General features: G+C 55.5%; 1 protein-coding gene across 1 annotated transcript in view; it reads right to left on the bottom strand.

Annotated features, from left to right (window-relative positions):
* Nucleotides 1-213: 213 nt before the first annotated feature.
* The window catches only part of DYNC1H1 (dynein cytoplasmic 1 heavy chain 1), a 73,399-nt gene continuing 54,490 nt past the window's right edge, over nucleotides 214-19,122 (bottom strand). The window contains exons 45-78 of the mRNA XM_036882250.2: nucleotides 18,771-18,885; nucleotides 18,512-18,673; nucleotides 18,210-18,424; nucleotides 17,910-18,114; nucleotides 16,191-16,364; nucleotides 15,984-16,103; nucleotides 15,671-15,791; nucleotides 13,419-13,614; nucleotides 12,819-12,936; nucleotides 12,516-12,731; nucleotides 11,607-11,819; nucleotides 11,344-11,471; nucleotides 9,503-9,656; nucleotides 8,855-9,001; nucleotides 8,613-8,763; nucleotides 8,204-8,457; nucleotides 7,983-8,117; nucleotides 7,803-7,897; nucleotides 7,458-7,632; nucleotides 7,204-7,279; nucleotides 6,384-6,544; nucleotides 6,052-6,163; nucleotides 5,891-5,951; nucleotides 5,682-5,805; nucleotides 5,445-5,558; nucleotides 4,631-4,801; nucleotides 4,207-4,424; nucleotides 4,010-4,113; nucleotides 2,431-2,642; nucleotides 1,828-1,981; nucleotides 1,277-1,419; nucleotides 985-1,153; nucleotides 763-890; nucleotides 214-571 (exon numbers count right to left, since the gene is read on the bottom strand). Coding sequence (XP_036738145.1) covers nucleotides 443-571; nucleotides 763-890; nucleotides 985-1,153; nucleotides 1,277-1,419; nucleotides 1,828-1,981; nucleotides 2,431-2,642; nucleotides 4,010-4,113; nucleotides 4,207-4,424; nucleotides 4,631-4,801; nucleotides 5,445-5,558; nucleotides 5,682-5,805; nucleotides 5,891-5,951; nucleotides 6,052-6,163; nucleotides 6,384-6,544; nucleotides 7,204-7,279; nucleotides 7,458-7,632; nucleotides 7,803-7,897; nucleotides 7,983-8,117; nucleotides 8,204-8,457; nucleotides 8,613-8,763; nucleotides 8,855-9,001; nucleotides 9,503-9,656; nucleotides 11,344-11,471; nucleotides 11,607-11,819; nucleotides 12,516-12,731; nucleotides 12,819-12,936; nucleotides 13,419-13,614; nucleotides 15,671-15,791; nucleotides 15,984-16,103; nucleotides 16,191-16,364; nucleotides 17,910-18,114; nucleotides 18,210-18,424; nucleotides 18,512-18,673; nucleotides 18,771-18,885 — 5,170 coding nt within the window. The 3' untranslated portion in view covers nucleotides 214-442. The remainder of the gene's footprint in view (nucleotides 572-762; nucleotides 891-984; nucleotides 1,154-1,276; nucleotides 1,420-1,827; nucleotides 1,982-2,430; nucleotides 2,643-4,009; nucleotides 4,114-4,206; nucleotides 4,425-4,630; nucleotides 4,802-5,444; nucleotides 5,559-5,681; nucleotides 5,806-5,890; nucleotides 5,952-6,051; nucleotides 6,164-6,383; nucleotides 6,545-7,203; nucleotides 7,280-7,457; nucleotides 7,633-7,802; nucleotides 7,898-7,982; nucleotides 8,118-8,203; nucleotides 8,458-8,612; nucleotides 8,764-8,854; nucleotides 9,002-9,502; nucleotides 9,657-11,343; nucleotides 11,472-11,606; nucleotides 11,820-12,515; nucleotides 12,732-12,818; nucleotides 12,937-13,418; nucleotides 13,615-15,670; nucleotides 15,792-15,983; nucleotides 16,104-16,190; nucleotides 16,365-17,909; nucleotides 18,115-18,209; nucleotides 18,425-18,511; nucleotides 18,674-18,770; nucleotides 18,886-19,122) is intronic.

A 19,122-nucleotide genomic window follows, 5' to 3' on the forward strand; every position in this document is an offset into this window, starting at 1 on the left:
CGAGCCGCGGGGTCAGGCCTGCCGGGATGTTGGCACTTTTCTGGGCACATCGGCAGTTATGGTGCTGTGGGCCCCCCAGGTTCTTAATGTCCACACCGCAGCCCTGCTGAAGGGCCGAGGCAGAGCTCACGGGTGCCTCGGGTGCTCAGGGCAGAGCAGGTGATGGCCCAGGGCTCCGTGACTAGAGCCGAGACAGAAGAGGCAGAAGCCAGGTCATGCTTAGTGTTTTATTTCACAAACAAGTCATGCTGTTGACCGTCTGAACACACGTACATACGCAGACCCTTCTGAGTTCCTGTCCCCAACCGTCAGTCTTCGTTCTGTCCCCAACCTCACGCCAGCGACTTCCTTCTGACAAGTCCATCCTTCCAAACACTTTCATAACGAATAAATGTTAAATATTGAGATTTACTCTTACAGGAGGGGGGCTAGAAAAGGGGGTTCACTCTGTGCACAGGACCGCGACACCGCGCTCGTAGAAACTGCGGGGGTCCTCCTTGGTAGCGATTTCAAAGTCTACTGTGAAGATGAGGTCTGCGCGGGTGAAGTTCAGGTACACGGGTAGGGTCACCTACAAGAAGGCGGGCAGCTTACTGCTGAGCAGGCAGAGGCACAGAAACCCCAGAGAAGGGACAGGTGGTCCTGCGGAGCTGCTGGCCTGCAGTTAGGGGCAGGACTCCCCGGTAGAATCGGCAGGGCTCAGCGCGCTGAAGAACTATACACACCATCTCCCCGGCCAGAGGCTGGGAAGGAGCCACTTACCATGTTAGCCTTTCTCTCTGCGTTTGTCTGTTTGACCCAGCGCAGCTGCGTCAGGGGGAGGACTGTGGAGATGGCGCTGGACAGTGACAGCTTGTTGTTACTGCACGTGGCCCCCTGGAGCTTCAGCCCTGAGGGGAGGCAGGACATGGGGTGGGTGTGGCCACGAGTATGGCCCGGCGGCGGGGAGGGGACCCTCAGAGAGCAGCTGTGGCCCCCACTCACCAGTCACGCCAAAGCTGCAGGCATCGAGGGTGGCACTCTGGGAGGTGGTGACATTGACTTCCAGGCAGAGCTCCTCCAGGGACCAGCTGTTGGCCTGGGCCACGTACTGCCTGGTGGCCGTGATGTAGGCCTCGGGCACAAAGAGGCCACCCAGGCACACGTGGATGTTCTGGGGAGGAGCGGCCCAGGTGAGAAGTGCGCAGCACCCCTTCTGTCGGTCAGACCTGTGCCCGTGCTCGCCGCCCCAAGCTGCCGGGACAGCCACCACCCACCTGCAGGCCTCCTTCCTCACCTTCAGCTCCTTGGCACCGCCAGACGCCGCCGCCAGGGAGATGTCCTGCAGCTGTTTGACCCTGTCACTGAAGTCGGACACCCACTGGATGACGGTCATGCCTGCGGGTACTGTGTAGTGTGACCAGCTCCGAGGCAAGATCCCTGCAAGCCCGAGACCACAGACTGGTGTCGCCTCTGGCAGCCTCGTGCGGAGGGGCCAGGGCCGCGCCTCCCTCTCCACCCAGCTGCTGTCTCTCCTCCGGGCGCCTGCTCCCAAACGCCACCCCAGCTCCAGAGCCCAGCATACGGTGCTGCCCCCACTGCAATTCTGGGGCCTTGGGGCTCCCTGCACCTGGGACTTGAGCCCTCCTAAAAACTGCAGAGGTCATGTAACGACCACACAAACGGGCATGTAAGAAAAAATGGGTTCTTGGGTTTTTCTCAGCCTGCCCCCCAGGCAAGGGCACCAAGCTGCTCTCAGACGGAAGCTTGCGCGCACGGCGCTCATGTGAGGCCGGGCCCTGTGCTGAGCTCCGGGCGCACACGGCCAGCACCCCCACGACCACACACCTTTCACCAGCTCATTGATGAGCGTGCGCAAGTAGTTGGTCTGCTTCTTCCTCCCCTCACACACTTGCACGACGTCGGCAAGGTCCTGGCGGACGTCCTGAAGCAGCTTCGCTCCCATCTTCACTTCTCTCTCAAAGAATCTGAACAAGGGATCCTAAGATGGTCAAGAACAAGAGGAGGTGGGAGTGAAGAGGGAGCGAGGACGTGGTGCTTCTTGCAGAGGGAGCCCGCCAGTCAGACGGCCAGCACTTTGGAGCCCCGAGACCCCCCACCCGGGGGTGGCTCACAGCCTCGCTCGAGTGCCCTCCGGGACCAGCCCTTGTATGAAGCTGGTCCCCAGCTGCTCCAGACAAGCCTCCGAAGAGGAAGAACGGCTGGGCCACCTCCCTCCAGGGGCTCCTGCCTTGCCCGCGAAAGACAGACATCCTCTAGGGTCCTTCTGGCCGGTTAACAAGGGTCTGGCCCTTCTGAGCCTGACCTGCGGTGGGCCGGGACGCGTGCCTGCTCTGGACACCACCACGCGTGGCCCTTCCAAGCTTGCTAGGCCCTCCCCCCAGCCCACGGGCACTGAGGGGCAGCCCTGCCCGGCCCTGGCCCAGCCACCTTGATGTTCTCCACTGTGCGTTTGAGGTGGCTCAGTGTCTGGGGGATGAGGTGCAGCCAGTTGGAGGCCGTGGTGTGCAGGGTCCTCATCCAGGCGGGGCGCCCATCAGACGTGGAGTCCACCCTCGTCTTCTTCTCCGTCTCTGCGTAGGCCAGGTCGTCCTCGTCCTCGAGCACCTGCATCTTCAGCATCTTACTGATCATGTCCACCCCTGGGCCGTGGTCCCGCCACCACCAGCAAGATTGCAGGAAAAAGAGATTTGAACGTAAGGCCACATCATGCATTTGTGGGAGTGACTGTGTCACCCGGAGGTGCCAAGTGGGTATGTTCCTAAAGAAATCGACACAGAAAATGGTGTGGCCAGAAAAATGGAGGCAAGTACAGACGAAAACCTGCCACCAGATGTCACGAGCTGGCAGCCCAAGAGTGGGCTAGAGGGGGGCTCCTTCAGGACACAGGGTGCGTGCAGTGCCCAGCAACAGCCTGAGCGTGGCTCTGGGCTCTGGAGCGCTGGGCGCCAGCCGGGGGCCATCTGTGCAGTCAGCTCATGACTTCTTCCAGTGGGAACTACGTGGCGGCCCTCCATGTGTTCTGGACTCCGCCCACATCTACCTGCTCCCCCTCACAGGCCCGTCTTGGCCTGGTGTGGTCACCCGGAAGCAGGTGCTGGAAGGCCAACCCAGGGGCAGAACTGCCACCTGAAGGCTGGCCTGGGAAGTCAGGGCTCCGCTTTCTCGCCACGGCCCTCGTGGGCTCAAACCTCGCCCCGGCTGTCGGTGCGGCCCTAACAGCAGGTGCTGGTGTGGCAAGGGCTCAGGTAAGTCACTACAGAAGAGAGGGGGTGTTCACAGGGACTCAGCTGCTACCACAATAGCAAGTGACGTTCCTGCAAAGCACCTGGTCATGGGTGGGGGGCAAGCTGGGTCGTGGCAGGTGACACCCAGGGCTGACAGGACCCCCCCGACCCCAGCACATGCTCCTCTAGGAGAGAGCACGCCTACGAGCCCTGCAAAGCGCCTTAGCATCCAGGTCTCAAACTCAACTGCCAGCCAGCCCGGACTTCCCATTCTGGTCGCCCAGGGGGCCGTGGTTGCCTCCGTGGGAGGCACGATCTGGCCTGAATAAGCCTCGTAAGGCGGGAGCGACGCCTGAGGTGAAGGGCCTGATTCCATCCTATCAAGCAGCTGCGTGACTCTGGGCCTGTTTCTCAGCCACCGGGAGGGCTTGTTGGGACGGAGGCTGGGCCCCGGCACCCCCGCTCTCATTCAGGAGGATGGCAGCGTGCCTGGGACCCTGCATTTCTACTCAGGCGAGGCCGATAGCACTGTTCTGGGCCCATACTTTGAGAATCACTGGAGTGGACGAGTTCTTAGTCTTCCTCGTTCACATGAACGTGAGCCTCTTGCCCAGACCTGAGCCTGAACTGCAGCGACGACTGACCGGAGCCACGGTCCCTGCCTCCCCGAGGAGCCGAGTGAGGAGCAGCTCAGCGGGACAGGCAGGCTGGTGGTCTGACCGATGGGACGTCGAGGCCACGGAGCCACAGAGGGGGGTGGCGAGGGGCCCTGGGGCACCCACCCTGCGTGGTGAGGAGGACTCTCTCCGCGTTGTTGGGCAGGCCCAGCCAGGAGGGCGTCTGCGTGTCCGGGAGCAGCTCCACCCACTGCACAAACTCCTCTCGCCTGGAAAACCAGCAAAGGTGGAGACGCTGAGAAAAGGCGCCGCCTGAGACTGCCCGGTGTCCCGACCGCCCGGGGCACGGGGCGGGCTCGTACCTGATGCCGTCGGGCATTTGAATGTCTTTATGCCCGTCGACCTTGCAAGCCAGCTTGAACTCACTATCGAAGCTCTTCGTCGTGAACAGGCGCTCCAGGAAAGTGCTGAGCAGCCGCTGGTCAAACTCATTGTCCACCCGCCCACCGTAGATGGACTGCGCCATCAGGGTCTTCAGTGCTGACCACGGGATCTTATCTGGAGAGATGTTCTGCCTCCCCTGGGGAGAAAAGACCGGGTCACCTGTGCGTGGGGGGAGAGGGGGTGCCCGCACAGCCCAGCTCCCCAGCAGGCAGCAGGCGCGTTTCCCTCCCCCCACTCACAGACGGCCCCCCGTCTCTGCTGGGAAGCCGCCGCTCTCCCGCCACACCGTCATCGTTCCCAGCATTTCCCTTCTGTCTCGGACATGGCCCAGCCCACACTCGCCTTGGCTGTGTCGTCCAGCCACGTGTCCACTGTGTCGCAGGCTGACCGCAGGTCAGACTCCCCGAACTCGTACTTCTTGGACCATCCCAGGGGTGCGTATCGTAAGCGCTCCTGGATGATGGCGTGGAACCAGGCCAGCAGGAAGTACAAGCGTGCACGCTCGTTGGGAGACTGGATGAGGAAAGTCACCAAGGACAAAGTCAGCAGGAGGCAGCGCCCCTGCCATCTAGGGGATGGCGTGGATCCCCGTCAGAATCGGAGCTTCAGAAGGAGGCTTCTACACACGAACGCCGGCACCACCGACCCTCGGGCTGACCATGCAGCACGTTAACACGGATGTTGTTGCAAAGAGAAAAGTACTGATGAAGGCAAATTATTTGGCTAACAATGATAAAGACCAGTTTTCTAAAGATGTCACAAAAAGTGGATTATGGCACCAAATAAACTGGTACTGGAGAACCCCCTGCTCCTGCCTACAGCCTTCGCTGGGTGTCCAGCAGGGGCACTGCTGGCCTTGGGTGGCCTGTGTGCTTGAGCACAGGACTCCAACATCGGCTCCGGGATACGAACCGGGGCCCTGGCTAGAGCACAGTCTGCTCACCTGGGAGCCTAACCCTCACACCCCTGCAACCGATTGCTCTGCATGTACCTTTCAACCTGTTCACAGGAGGGAGATCTTGCCTGCAGTAGAATCAGCCGTACAACTGGCCGTTCTGGGGTCACTGGGAAGGCACGGAGCCCGCTTCGGCATTTCGTGGTGGGACGCCGTCTCTCGGGCTCACGCGAGAGGCGCCCTAGGAGGAAGCACTCTCACCTTGCATATTCGCGAGACGGGGATGCTGCTGAACGTCCTCAGCATGTTGGCCTTCACCCCTGGGGGGGGCTCGAACACGAAGATGCGGCCCGCCCGGAGCAGATTCACCGGCACCTGAGGAAGACGAGCCCCCGGCACCGCTGTGGTTTGCAGTGCGCATCTGCTCAACCACATGCATGCTGACGACAGATGCCATGCCAACCCTCCCAGGCAATGCGTCTCCCTGCTGCCCTGCACCTTGGGGTTGATCTCCATGGTGAGGAAGAGCCTGAAGCAGGCGTGCGGCTGCAGGGAGTGCAGCTTCTTCTCCAGCTGCATCAGCCACCCCGGCGCCAGGTGAACGTTCTTCAGCATCACCCACCTGCCCAGGCAAAGCAGAAGCCACGCTTCAGGTTCCCGACTGAATTCTTGGGGACCCAGGCTTTCTGCAAACAAACCTGACTCACCTGCCTGACTTCACAGCTGTATTTATTGCCTTATCTGCTTGGTTGAAGCCTTCTGCTGAGCCTGATGTCAGAAAGCTTAGTTAGTGTCAGCACAGCAGATTTGGACTTCAGTGCCCACCATGCACTCTGGGCGCCAGCCCATGAAACCCATCAGCTCTTACCAATTGCAATGGACGTGATCTGTGTGTTCTGTTCAGCAGCCAGGTCTTCAACATGCCCACTGGCATCATAACCAGGCACAGAGCACATCAGGACTGGAGTATTCGGCTTTACCTGCAGGCGAGGAAGTCAGAATGAAGTCAGAGATCATCCTGCCAGACAGTGTGTACCCTTCCCAAGAGGAGAGCCCTGCGCACGGGGCTTGTGGAGACACCTGGGCCCACGGTGCGGGTGCCTGGAGCCAGGCAGTCCGGGATCTACAGCAGGCACATGGCCTTTGGAGGAGGTTCTGCTGGGAGTCAGGGCCCAGGAGGTGCATGCAAGGCTGCGGTACCTCTGTGTCCACGATGTGGGTCAGGTCCAGCGGCTGCTCCATGATGGACATGAAGGACTCCCCAAGATTGGTGGAAACAAATATGTGGGCCATGGCCAGCAGGCGGTCAGGGCGGAAGGCCTGGATCAACAGCAGGCGGTGGATGGCTTGCCCAATGGGCGCTGAAGCGAGGTGGGGAAGGGCTGGTGAAGCACAGGCCCTGAGCTGTCCCCCTGCCCGAAGCCTGTGCTTGGCAGACACTCACACCTAAGGATCGGCTCCAAAATCACGTTCCTGCCTCTGGTCCTCTCTGGCCCAAGGAAAATCAACACCACTTCCTACCTCAGGGAACCCCCTGGACACACCGAGGGCAAAGCCGCTCAGGTCTCTGAAGGCACGGTGGCCGTGACTGACTGTGAACAATCCCACCCACACCTGTCTGCAGTGGGGGGCGCACCTGACGGCCCTTGAGACTCTGCAGACCATGGTCACCGCCGGCCCTGCCACCGACCTGCAGCTGTGCCAGACATGGTCCCTCCCTCTTCCTCCTGGAGCCCAGCTGGCCCAGGGCCTCAGCACATGCCCTCTATCGGCCCATTTCCCCCTAATGCTGGGCAAGCGCCTCCCCATCTGTGTCTTGGTCTTTCAGCAAGAGTTGCCACAAGAATCAGGCATCTCCTGCCCTCACGCTTCTGCACCAAGTCCTGAGGTTCCAGTGCTGAAATGCTTCTCTTGGGAGTCAGAGCACTGTGTCTGGGAGGCGTCCCTTCCCTCAGAAGCACAGCCCAGTCTCACAGCTGGGGCCAGAACGCACACGCCAGGGGTCTTGACGCAGGCTTACTTGCAGGGCTGTCTTCACTCCACAGATACGGCACTGTCTGCTCAGGGGAGCTGCTATCCAACCACATGCCGAACTGCTGTGGAGACAACACCAGGAGCGTCAGCACGGGGCAGACCCACCCCTGGCACTGCCGAGGCCGAGGCATCGGCCGTTGGACATGACAGTGCACACCACCTCGTCTGGCCTTTACACAACATGCAACTCCTCATTGCCCTCTTCCTGGGAAAAGGCCAGGTGGGGTTCAGAACACTTACCTCATCGGCCTGAACCTTTGCAATCAGGTCTTTAAAGGCAGGGAGACAGCTGAGCCTCACCGCCGCTTCGGCCTGCTCTACAGTCAGGCCCGGGACCTTGGGCGTCGAGCCAGCACTCAGGACGATCTCCTTCCCTCTCAGGAAGTGCTGGAACTCGGCATCGTAGGTGGGCTCCCTGGGGAGGGGCGACGGGTTAGCTAGGGTCCCTTAGATCCATTTTCGTCATCACTATGAGATAGTAATGGCTTAAAGAAAAAAAAATTTATCCCATAACCAAACACTAGCAGGCAACCCAAACACGCCGCTGTTCTGCGGCGGCACGGGAAGCAGGGCAGCTGGCCTCACCCGACGGCACCCTTCAGTTTGATCCTGGCCAGAAGCATGGCGAAGGTGATGTGGTCCTGATGCGGCATGCCTCGGGCCACGCGGTTAAATGCCACCTGGAGACAAAAGCAGGAGCTCTGCGCCTCCCGAAGCTCCGCCTCCCGGCCCTCCCTCCAGGTGGAGCCGGCGCCGGGCCGCTACCTGGAAGAGGTCCTTGGTTATGAGGCTGAGGCGCTGCGTGTGGTCGGTGATGCCCTTCAGGTTCGGGTTCTCGTACAGGACGTTGTGGTAGATGTCCAGGAAGAACTGGAGGGAGTACTGGTACAAGAAGTGTATCTGAAAGGACACGGCCGGTGGCACCCGTGAGGCACTCATGGCATCAGGGCGCAGCCAGCCCGGTGTGGCGCGGCCCCGAGGGTCACCTGCTTCAGGGACTCCATGGTGAAGTAGATGCTGCTGCAGGCCGTGGAGAGTGGCAGGTACTGCTGGGACACCGTCTCCACCTCCTGCATGACGAGGTCGGTCTCCTCTACCTTCCTCGTCACCTCGGCCGCTTCCCTCTTGAGGTTCTCCAGAGTGGTGATGATGGTGTCGTCATCCAAGATGCGCCCTTTCACTTCATTCAGGGCTTGTAGCAGAGATTTTTCTAGCTGACGGAGCCGTAGCTGAAACTCCCCTGAAATGGTTAAAACATCCAGTTTGCTTTCATGCTTAGGTTCTTCCAGAAGGAACACTCTGGGGTGCCGGCCGTAAACCTGGCTGTCCTGGTCCCTTAAATGCTCAGCCTCCTAACCTGCCCCAAACCTCAAAGCTGTAGATCCAGGCACACACCTTGAAGTTTAAGAAGATCAGACCGTTTCTCGTCCACATCAGGTCTCTCTGCTTTAAGCACTTCGTTCAGACACTGGCTCTGTAAGCTGCTGCGGGTGACTGTGAAGTTGACAAAAGTAACCCGGGAGCAGAGGTCTGGGGGGAACTCCACCTGCCAGGGGGGACAGAAGGGCCTGCTTGTTACTTGGGCTGTAACACCAAAAGATGCTGCATTCTCACGTATGAAGGGCCCTGCTCCTTACGGTCGGGTCTCGGGTGGACAGGAAGATGACAAACGATGGCGACAGGTCTATATCCTGGTCCCCAAGGGTAATCAGCACTCTCCCCCCTGTTCGCCGAACTTCACGGTTCAGGACCGGATTCAGAACTGGGTCGTAGCTCTCCACGTCCTGTATGTGCACACGTGAAGCTCAACGGTCAGGACTTTGCGGCACTTCGATGGTGTGCTGACTTCCTACTCCAGGTGAACACACCTTCTCAGAAGCCACCCAGCCATTTAGCCCTGACTGTCCTATGTGGCAATCACTAGCCATATGTGGCCACGTAATTAAAATGAAAATTTTAGCTCCTCAGTCACTGGTCACATGAACTGCCCAAAAGCCACGTATGTGGCCAACATCCCAGACAGCACAAATTAGAGAACGTTTCCATCATGGAAGGATGATGTTCCAATGGATAGAGATAATCTAGACCCAGGTGCAATTTTAAGAGGAAACAGTGCTGTTTACATTTTTTTATAGAATAATCTCAAAGCTTTATCCTTGTTCTGGTATCAAATGAGATGCTACACAGTTAAAAAATGATCACTGTTTGTACTATGTGATTGAGTTCTATTTCACAACTGTGTTGGGAAAACCCGGCAGGAAGCAGGGTCCAGAGAGCAGACCCACCTGGACCAGCAGGGGGTTGCCGAATCTCAGGGCGCTCTCCAGGTTCTTCCTGAAGGCGTCGTCCAGGAAGCTGGTCCGCGTGATCTTGCGGTCTTTGTACTCATTCATGATGAACTCGGTGGCCTGCCCAGAGGGGTCAATGATCAGCGGGTACCTGAGGACGAGGCAATGGAGGGCAGTTAGAGGCTGCGGGGTACACAACAGGTGGCAGAGCCCCCAACAAGATGACAGAAAGGCTGTCCCTACCACTCGTGTGGTTTTGGTTTACCCGTAGGGATGAGTGTGACTAGTGCACAACACTACAACTGTCTTTTTGCAGAACTTCCATGATAATGAGGTAAGAGTCCCAGGCCCTGCTGAGCAGGGCCATGGTTAAACCCGTCCTTTCTGGGCCACAGATTTGCTCTCAGCACTTGCACATGTCATTCTCTGCACACCAAGTATGAGATGCTAGGACTGCTGTTCTGTGTATTACTCCTGTTCTTTTAGAAGGTGAATTCCTAGCAGGCTATATTAACACCACCAGGAATATAGGCGATTAGACATGACTTCACTTAATCCTCCAAATAGCCTATCAGATGGGTATTGGTATCACATTTGTTTATACATGAGCAAAATGAGGCAGAGAGGCTAAGGTGATCCGTCCAGGGTCACACAGCCAATTAAAAAACAATTTTAAACAAGTACTATATACACACATGCCTGTACAAAATCCAGAAGCTATGAGAGGGCACGTGGTGAGAAGACCTGCCGCTGCCCCTGTTCTGTGGTCACCAGTTTCTGGTCCATCTGTCCAGAGAAGGTCTAGGTGTTTGCAGACACATGCTTGTCCATGGGGTGCACTCCCACCCTCACTTGGCATGAGCAGCCCTCCACACATGGGCACTGGGTGAACAGCAGGGTCTGCGAGCCTGCCCTGGCCTCCCAAGGTGGGGACACATGGTGGTCTGTTAACTGGCCAAAGCATGTGAGTATTTCTGGTCTTCTACTAGTAACACTCCATCCTCATAAACACTTAGATTTGTCCTTATTCTCGTGTGCCAGGCTACTGCTGAATAAATACCTAAGTGGGTGTGGTTTCCACTTAAATGACTCTAGTTCTGCACGGAGACTGTGCGGACGGATCAGTGTCCTTGCCAGCCCCGTCTGGTGAGCCACTGAACCACTCATGGGACTGAGGGTTTGCTCATAAAGTCAAAGGACACCTGGAAGGGTCTGCACTGCCTTCATGTCCCTGGGACAGTGGCATACAGTGAGGGTTCAAAGGTTTAGAAGAGGTTAAAAAGAAACCTGGATGTGTGAACCTGGAAAAAAAGGAAACCTGGGAATATGTTTTTAAAGACACCAAGGGTGTCTGGGTTTAAGGGGAGGGGAAGCCTCGGAGAGACAGGCGGCCTTCATGTGGGGCCAGTGGCGAGGACTCCGCTACAAGAGCACTGTCCAGCCGACTTGCACTGCTGTTACATTCCATCTCTTACTCTGGCCTTAAGCCAGAAAACAGGTAGCAATTTCCCCATTACCGCTACTTCTAGCTAAATATTTTCAGTTCTTACACTATTTTAAGAAAAGGTCTGTTTTAATGTCCACTCCAGCACCCAATCCTGCCAGTCAGTTTCAGAGGTTACACAAGACACACTCCCTACAGAAGAATGCAGGCAGCAGGGTGCGAGAATCACAGCACACGCCGCCCTCAGGCGGGCACAGAGCCGGCGGCACGGCACACCTCCCCCACCCCTCGACTTCCTCCTCAGCTCTTCAGAGGCTCCGGGTAAGTCTTAGTAAAAATGGATCACAGCACATAAGAACGTCTGACCCGCCCTCTGTCGAGGAGAGGCCCACACCTGTTGAAGCGTTTGAGCATGATGGCGTTCTCTGTGCACAGGTCGTCGGCAGGTAAGGAGCTGGCCTGCCAGCGGAGACGCTCATCAGCATTGGAGAGGTATTCCGTCCTGGCAATGTCTGTACGAAACTGAACGGCAAGGAAAGTTACTTTTCCTTTTCTTCAGAACTACATACAGTAGAGCTTTCAACTTAGACTGAGTTTACTGAGCATCGAATGGGCTCACAGATGTACCATCTCTTTGAAAGTCCCAAGGACTGTTACCTGGACATTGGCTTGCTGTAGGTGGTGGGACCAGGTGGTGAACAAATTTTGACGCATCTGCTGGTCAAAATAACCTGCGTAAGCAATGAACGCGGCCGACAGGAGACAGTCCCCAGCGATGGTGGACATCTGGTTCTTGAAAGTCTCACTTGTTTTTTCCCATCGCTCACGTTCAGCAGATAAACTCTTCAGAAGAGCCGTGCTCCGGTTTACCTAAAGGGAAAGCCCAACAGGATTCACACCGAGAAGTGCAGATCTGTCCCTCCACATTGGGCGCAGGGTTTGGGTGGGCTAGAAATAGAGACTGGCTCCAGTTGTTCATCATCTCAGACCACCTATGACAAATGGCGACACAAGTCAGACCCTACACCGGGTGTGAGACGGGTGGGTAGGAGTGTCGGCCCAAAACGTGTGTGCGCAGGAACGGGGGCTTGGAGAGGGGTCCTCCCAGTGAAAGGAGCAGCTCGGGGAGGTCTGGCCTGGAGGGAAGAGGCACTGGCGGCAGGAGATCACAGCGTACTGAGGGTTCAGGAGGAGCACGGGCAGCAGTGGTGGGCAGGAGGTCCCAACAAGGAGGCCTCAGCAATGCCACTTAGAAAGCTGCAGGTGGGAGGGCAAACAGGGCTGGAGCTGACCACGGGAAGAGGGCCCGCTGGCTGTACCTTGCCCCACTGGTACCCATCTATCCTGATTGATGCCACTCAGTAAGCAGGCAGGAGAGTCACCAGGGCCCTCTCAGTCACTACAGAACCAATCAGCTGAGACACACACGGTGCAGGCAGCACCTATTCACATGCGTTAGGCTCTGCCTCCACCAGATGAGGCCGTGAACATCTCATGGTAACCACCACGAAAACACAGAATTTCAGGGAAGCTGGCAGGAAGACTACAGACTCCTCACAGCCTTACTTTGGCCTCAACAGCAGCCAGGTCTGCTTTGATGGCCTGGGCCTCTGAGATGAGGACGGCGTACTCCTCCTTGTAGCGGGCGATGCTGGCTTCCAGGTCCCGGATCATCTGCTCCACCTCGTTGGCCTTCTGCTGGTTGTCCTTGGCGTCGTCCTCCAGCTTCTGCAGCTCGTTCCGCAGGGGCTCCACGCGCTTCAGCATGTCGGCATAGTTAAGCTGAGGGGGGCAAGTGGTGGTTACTTTTGTAAAGTGACTAGACAAGCGGTCCCCTTCCACATGGGAGCTCCCGGCCAAGCTAGCTACCTGTGCGATGGCCCATTTGACCATAGGGCCACAGGCCAGGGAAGCGCGATTCACAATTTCATAATTGTAGCTTGGATTGGACATGTAGTTTTTCTTCATCTTCTCCCTTATGGCATCACTGCAGGAGAGGAATTGTATTTCTTAGTACATGTAGGGACAAGTAGGGATTTTAGGAAATTCAAAGGTGAAGGCCAGTTCCCATCTGTCACCCACCCATGGCTGCTGCAGATGGGCCAGACTGACCTTCTTCCCAGAGAGTGGGCGCTGCTGCTGAGGACTCTGACCCTCCCCTGCCCTCCCCTGGCAGGAGGTGGACTCCAGGGCCCGCCCAGCTGCAGCAGGGGGGCGGCCCTTGCTCTGAGGGCAGTACGGGGCCCAGAGCTATTCGTGGGGATGGAACAGAATTTGGCTCACGGGGTTAAAGGACAGAAAACTACTGCCAGGAACAAGGGCAAGAAATCGGACTACTTCTTTGAGTAGAAATGGCCTACAAAGGCATTTGTGCAATTTTGCCTTCTAGCATTTTTTTTTGCCAGAACACCAAGCCGTGAGAAAACCTCTCAACACCTCAATGACTTCTTGCTCCTGGGTGCCGTTCACCTGATCTCCTCTGCGGAGAAGTTCACAATGGTGGGGATGAAGTTCTCGCGCATGATGATGGAGCGAATCTGCTTCCAGTCGGTTGTGCTCTCCCCCAGCAGCAGGCAGATGGACTCGAGCGCCAGCTTCACAGCCGCGGGCGGGTTGGCCATGGAGCGCACCTCCACCAGGTGCTGCTTCTTGATGGACTTCACAGCTGGGTGCAGCAACAGAGGAGGCGGGGTGGGCGTGAGGGCAGCAGCAAGCGCAGGAGAGGGCGCCCAACGGCAGCCGGGCCTGGGCCCGTTCAGAGAAGCGACAGCTCCTCGGGGGATCTGAGCGAACCTGAAAGTCTCTGTCTGAAAACGCTCTGTGATAATAATGAGTTGTGAGAAATACGTATTTGGTCACTCATATGACAAAATAATATTTCCCAGGTCTATCTGGTCTTCATCCACAGTCACGAAAAGGCTTAATGGTAAAATGGGTGCCTTGTCACGTTAATGGAAGCTCTCGGACCCCGACCCAAGGGGCTGGAGGCTGAATCAGCTAATGGCCAATGATCTCGTCAATCATGCCTATGCAGGGAAGTCCTCCGAAACCTCCCAAGAGCTCATCACTCCCTCGCTCTGCTCTGCTGGGCACGATCTGACCTCTCAGGTGGAAAGAACTTCCATGCTTGGGGAACCAGAATGCCTCTACGTGCCAGCACGCCGGGCCCCGAGCTCCACGAGAGAAGCTGCTGTATTTGGGACCCTGCCCTGTGTCTCTCGCATCGGGCTGTTAACCTGCATCCTTTACGGTATCCTGCATTAAACTGGTGAACGCTAAGTGCTTTCCTGAGCTCCGTGAGCTGCTCCAGCAAGTTAATCAACCTTTAAGGGGGAGGTCGTGGGAGCCTCCAGTCTGTAGCCGGCAGGTCAGAAGCACCGGGAACTGTCTGGGCTTGCGACCAGCGTCTGGAGTGGGGGCGCAGGGCAGTCTTGCAGGACGGAGCCCTTAACCTGGGCATCTGCTGCTGTGTCCGGCAGACACTGTCAGGACTGAGTTGCGTTCCCGGACACCCTGCTGGCGTGTGAGAACTGCTTGGTGTTAGTATGTGTGGGAAGACCGCCTCCCACACGCTTACACACTCTGGGATCGGGAGGTACACTGCTCTCACTGCTGGGTATAATAGTTACTGTTAGACACACATGTGGGGAAAACGTGCACCACCGGATTAGGGGTTGGATGAGTGGGAGGAACACCGCCGGAACAGTTTACATAGCAGATCTGAAATAATCACGAAGACCTTACTAGAGTGTGCCCGATCTGCACTACTCTGGCAACAGCAGGATATTACCTTTAAAAACATCTCACAAGTCCTCATTAATGCCTCTACCTCCATAAAGACTGAAAATTTTAAATTTAATTGTCCATCTATTTTATATAATTTAAACAACAATGTTTTCAATATGCCACAACTTAGAAGTTGTCTGGCCAGGTGAGTGTGTAGAATTAACAGTTCTAAAAAAATGGACATTTCCTTCCACAAACTGAAATGTAGTTTCCCAGCCTTAACTTTTAGTAAAACACTTTTTTTTTTAAAAGTAATCAGTCAGCAGGTGAGAATTAAATTAAATTCCCATCTAAATCCAACTTTGAAGGAAAATCTATAGTTTGGATAGTGCATTTTAATTCACCTTGTGGTACAATATAAAAAGCTTCATAATTAATAGGCGGAAAGGGAGCACAGGTCTCGGCTACTCTAACTGCTGTGTGAACTGCAGACTAAGGTAGGGTGACCGGTTCCGGCCCCACTTCCGGGGCGCTGCACAGGCACTCGTGTGTAATGAGAAGAGGCCGTCACCAACGCTCACAGCAGCAAGTGCCGGGCAGGCCAGAACGCTGAGAAGTTCACTGTGAGACAGCAATGCTGAATACTTCACGGTGTTTCTGGGTAAAATTCAAGCTAAGGGTCAGAGACTCTCAGCTTAAATACATAATACCAAATTTTAAAAAAAGTATATAGACATAAAGCTTATTTTATCAACTTCCTCTTATGAGAAGGCTTTTACTCTGGTGAAAGCAGACTAGCTTTAGAGGAACCTTGCTTTAGCGGATGAGGACAGTCCTAGGTATTCAGAAAGGCCTTCAGATGTTCACCAGTGATGCTCTGGACACGTGCACCCCTAGAACCTCAGAGGGAAGCTTGTGTTCAGTCCCCTCAAGTCTACAGTAGTGGAGGGCAAGCACCCTTCCTGGAAAGGCGGGCGCTGACCGCGCGCACATACCATTCTGGGCCTCGATGACAGCGGGCTCCACCTTGTCAAGGTCTTCCTTGACGCTCATCTGCTTGTCTGCAATCACTTCCTGCTGCTTGTGCAGCTGCTCCTGAATTTCTTGGCTCATGACCTAGAAAGGTCGGATGGCTCAGCTTTGGGTTAAGCATTGGGTGATTTGCTGAATGAATCCTAAAATAACCTGCCTCACCCCTCCCTAACCTGTCCAACCCCTAAAGCCCCTCTTGGACCCCACATCCCACCCTCACCAGAGACTGAGGTGCTCAGGGCACACAGGCCACAGCTCCTGGAACACAGGAAGTACCTTTTTCTTCTCAGCCTCTTGTTGGTCTTTCACCATCTTTTTGAGCTTGTCGTTGGCTGCTGCGTTCTTCACCTCCAGCTCCTGGCTCTTTATCCTCAGGTCACGACGTAGCTCTTCTACCTAAGAAGCAAAAACCACGTCAGAAAAACAAACAGGAAATTTCCTCAAAAGGGGTCCTCACTGCAGCCCTCTTGGTAAGTGAGGTACCTGGTCGACGGTTTCTTTGATTTTTCGGAGCCCGACGTTCAAGTGCATCTGTTGCTCCTCCAGCTCGCTTCGCTTCTCATGGAAGAGGTTGGCATAGTGGTTGATGAAGTCCAGGTAGTGGCGAGGCGTGATGGCCATTGTCCTGCCCCCTCGCTTTGCCAGCCGAGCATTAGCCTTTTAAAAGATACAGGTCAATCTGGGCTGGTAACTCTGTTATGGAGGGCTGCCCTGGGCACTGTACGGTCTCTAGCAGCATCCCTGGCTGCCTCCCACTAGATTCCAGGAACAACCCCCAGCTGGGTCAACCAAAGCCCTCAGGTGTCGCCAAGTGTCCCCTCATAGCAAAATCACCATATAATGAAAGTGAACCCTGAATGGTATATTCTGTCTGGGCCAGAACAATGATAAATCAAATAGAAAGCTGTAGCTAAACTTCCCTGAACATGACTCTTATAACTGGGCAGCTCTATGGCGAACCCTGAGCACTGTACTCAGAGTCAGAAGAGATTGGCTTTCTAGTCAAGATGCTTTCTGCACAACCTATGTGGGTGTCTTGACTTCAGCTGTATGTATTCTGTGAGGGCTCCCACAAAACAGAAATGCCAGTTACTCTGCTAGCAAGCCATCTTTTCTGCAATAGACTTCTCAATAAACTGATGCCAAATATGAAAAAAAGAGATAAAGATCAATATTTTCACTCTTCAGGACGTTCTCTGCAACTTAACCCCAAAGAACTCTAATTGTTCTGCCTGGTGGACTGCTGTGTGACATGGTGGCACAGACCCAGCCTCAGGGGCCGTTAACACCTGGGCTGGGATTTTGGCTCAGCCTCTAAGATCTCAAGAAGCCTCTAAACCTCTGATTTCTCCTCAGACTTGTTGGAGATGAGGAAGGTGATCCTGGCAACCTCAGAGATGCACTTCCCACAAGAAGGACCCCACAGCTGGCGTCACCATGTAAGTGTTAGTGAGGCTCCCCCACCTCCTCCAGCTCATTTTCAAGGGTACCAAAACGAGAAGCAGTGCCGGCAGGAGGAGCAAGCGGCACAGGAGCCGTGGCATCAGCTACTCTAAGGCAGATTCTGAGGCAGGGCAGCCAGGGTGATGGCACGAGGTGGCCTGCGTACGGTACGGATGGAAAGGCAGTGACTGAGCAGACGCCCACAGCTCAGAGCGGTTTTTACAAAGCTTTTCGGATGGTAGCAGACTGGTCTCTTCTATTACAGGGTGTAAAGCAAAGCCAGTCCACTACGGCCAGCAGACCAGACCCCATAACCGCGTATTTCCGTAAACGAAACTTCAGTGGCACAGAGCCACACCCACTGGTGCACAGAGACTACGGAGGCTTTGGCTACAAGGGCAGAACCAGTGAGATAAAAGACCCTTCTGGCCCGAAAGGCCTGAAGCATTTACATCTGGCCTTGTGCAGAGAAAGTGTGCTGACCCATGGTCTAGGGGCAGAAACAAGGGCCTGAGCGTGCAGCAGCAGTGAAAGAGCGACACAGAGAATGCTTTACAAAGGAAGGACACCCAGTGGCAGCAGCAAGGTCGGATGACGCCTGGTAACGAGGAGGTGAGAGAACAGGAGACAACAGGTCCCCTTCATAGGCGCTGGGGCAGCATCCACCGTGAAGCACTCCAGGGTCTACTCCACCTCAGTTTAGTTTTACATTGTATGACAGCTGGTCTTCCTTTCCAATGATCTCAAAACTGAACCCACCTGGTGAAGCGTCTGATGAACAAATACACAGCTGTTCACAATAGCTTCCCGATGTGAAGGTGGCTGTGGCAGTTTGTCATACACAACGGGCATGTAGTCAGGTACAATGTAATTCGGCTTCTCCAGGTCCATTTTACTTGTGAATTCTTTGCCAACCTGATAAAGGGCTTCAGTGGACCAGTCCCCAAACCAGTTCAACACACACCTGAAAAAGATGCCCACATCTCAAACAGCTGGCGGGAGCAGGCTTGCCCCCTGGGAGGACTGTTCTGACCCAGAGCTGAGCGAAGAGCTGTGTACCTGTTGAAGAGGGCTGGGGAGGTGGCCGCGCGGTCCTTGAGCCCCTCTGAGGACGGGTTCATGGTGAAGACGACATGGAGGTTGCGGATAACTTGGCTGGTGAACCATTTGTACAGCTCCTCGTGTGAGTCCAGCATCAAGCCCTCCTTTTGGGCCCCCTCTTTACACTGGGTCATCAAGGTGGCGTACTCATCTCCTTCAAAGAGGCCAGGAACCTAGAATAACATGGCACAATGGCGGACTGGGCCTCAGAACCTGATGCCAGGTAACATGCAACACCAGGCACTGTGGCACTCAATTACCTCTCCGTTGGCCAGGAGCGTGTTCATCCGCTCCAGGAATCCAGAATCTAACACATTGGATTCGTCCATGATGAACGCTATCTTTTCATTTTTACAGCCGGAACGTCTCAACACTGTCCGAAGGTCTTCGTCAAAGTCTTCCCCTGTGTACTTCCTGTGGACCTACAGAGGCAGGCGGCGGGTTAGGTCCTTCTCATTCAAGGCACCGTGTGCACAAACCACGGATCTGCCGCTGGGATCAGGCACTGCGCCGACCCACCTTGATCTGGTACACACTCAGACCGTTCATCCAGGCCACAAAACGGGACAGGGTGGTTTTTCCTGCTCCACTGACACCAATTAGAAGCAAGTGGCCTTGAGGCTGGCGGAATATTCTGAAACGTTACCAGAAAGGATAAACTGTGAAGCTTTCATGCTTTATTCCCCCTTTAATGCTCATGTCCTAAACTATTCAGGATTTAGCCTACATTTTTGATGTTCTAACTTGAATTTATACATAAAATACTTGTTGAGCGATTAGTATCTGCCAGGCCTAGTGGGGATGCAAAGATCGTAAGACATGGTCCCATCTTCCAGATGCTCAGATGACACGAGGGGGCAGACCCTACTCC

Source organism: Manis pentadactyla, chromosome 11, assembly GCF_030020395.1.
Source record: "Manis pentadactyla isolate mManPen7 chromosome 11, mManPen7.hap1, whole genome shotgun sequence".
NCBI classification, from domain to species: Eukaryota; Metazoa; Chordata; class Mammalia; order Pholidota; family Manidae; genus Manis; species Manis pentadactyla.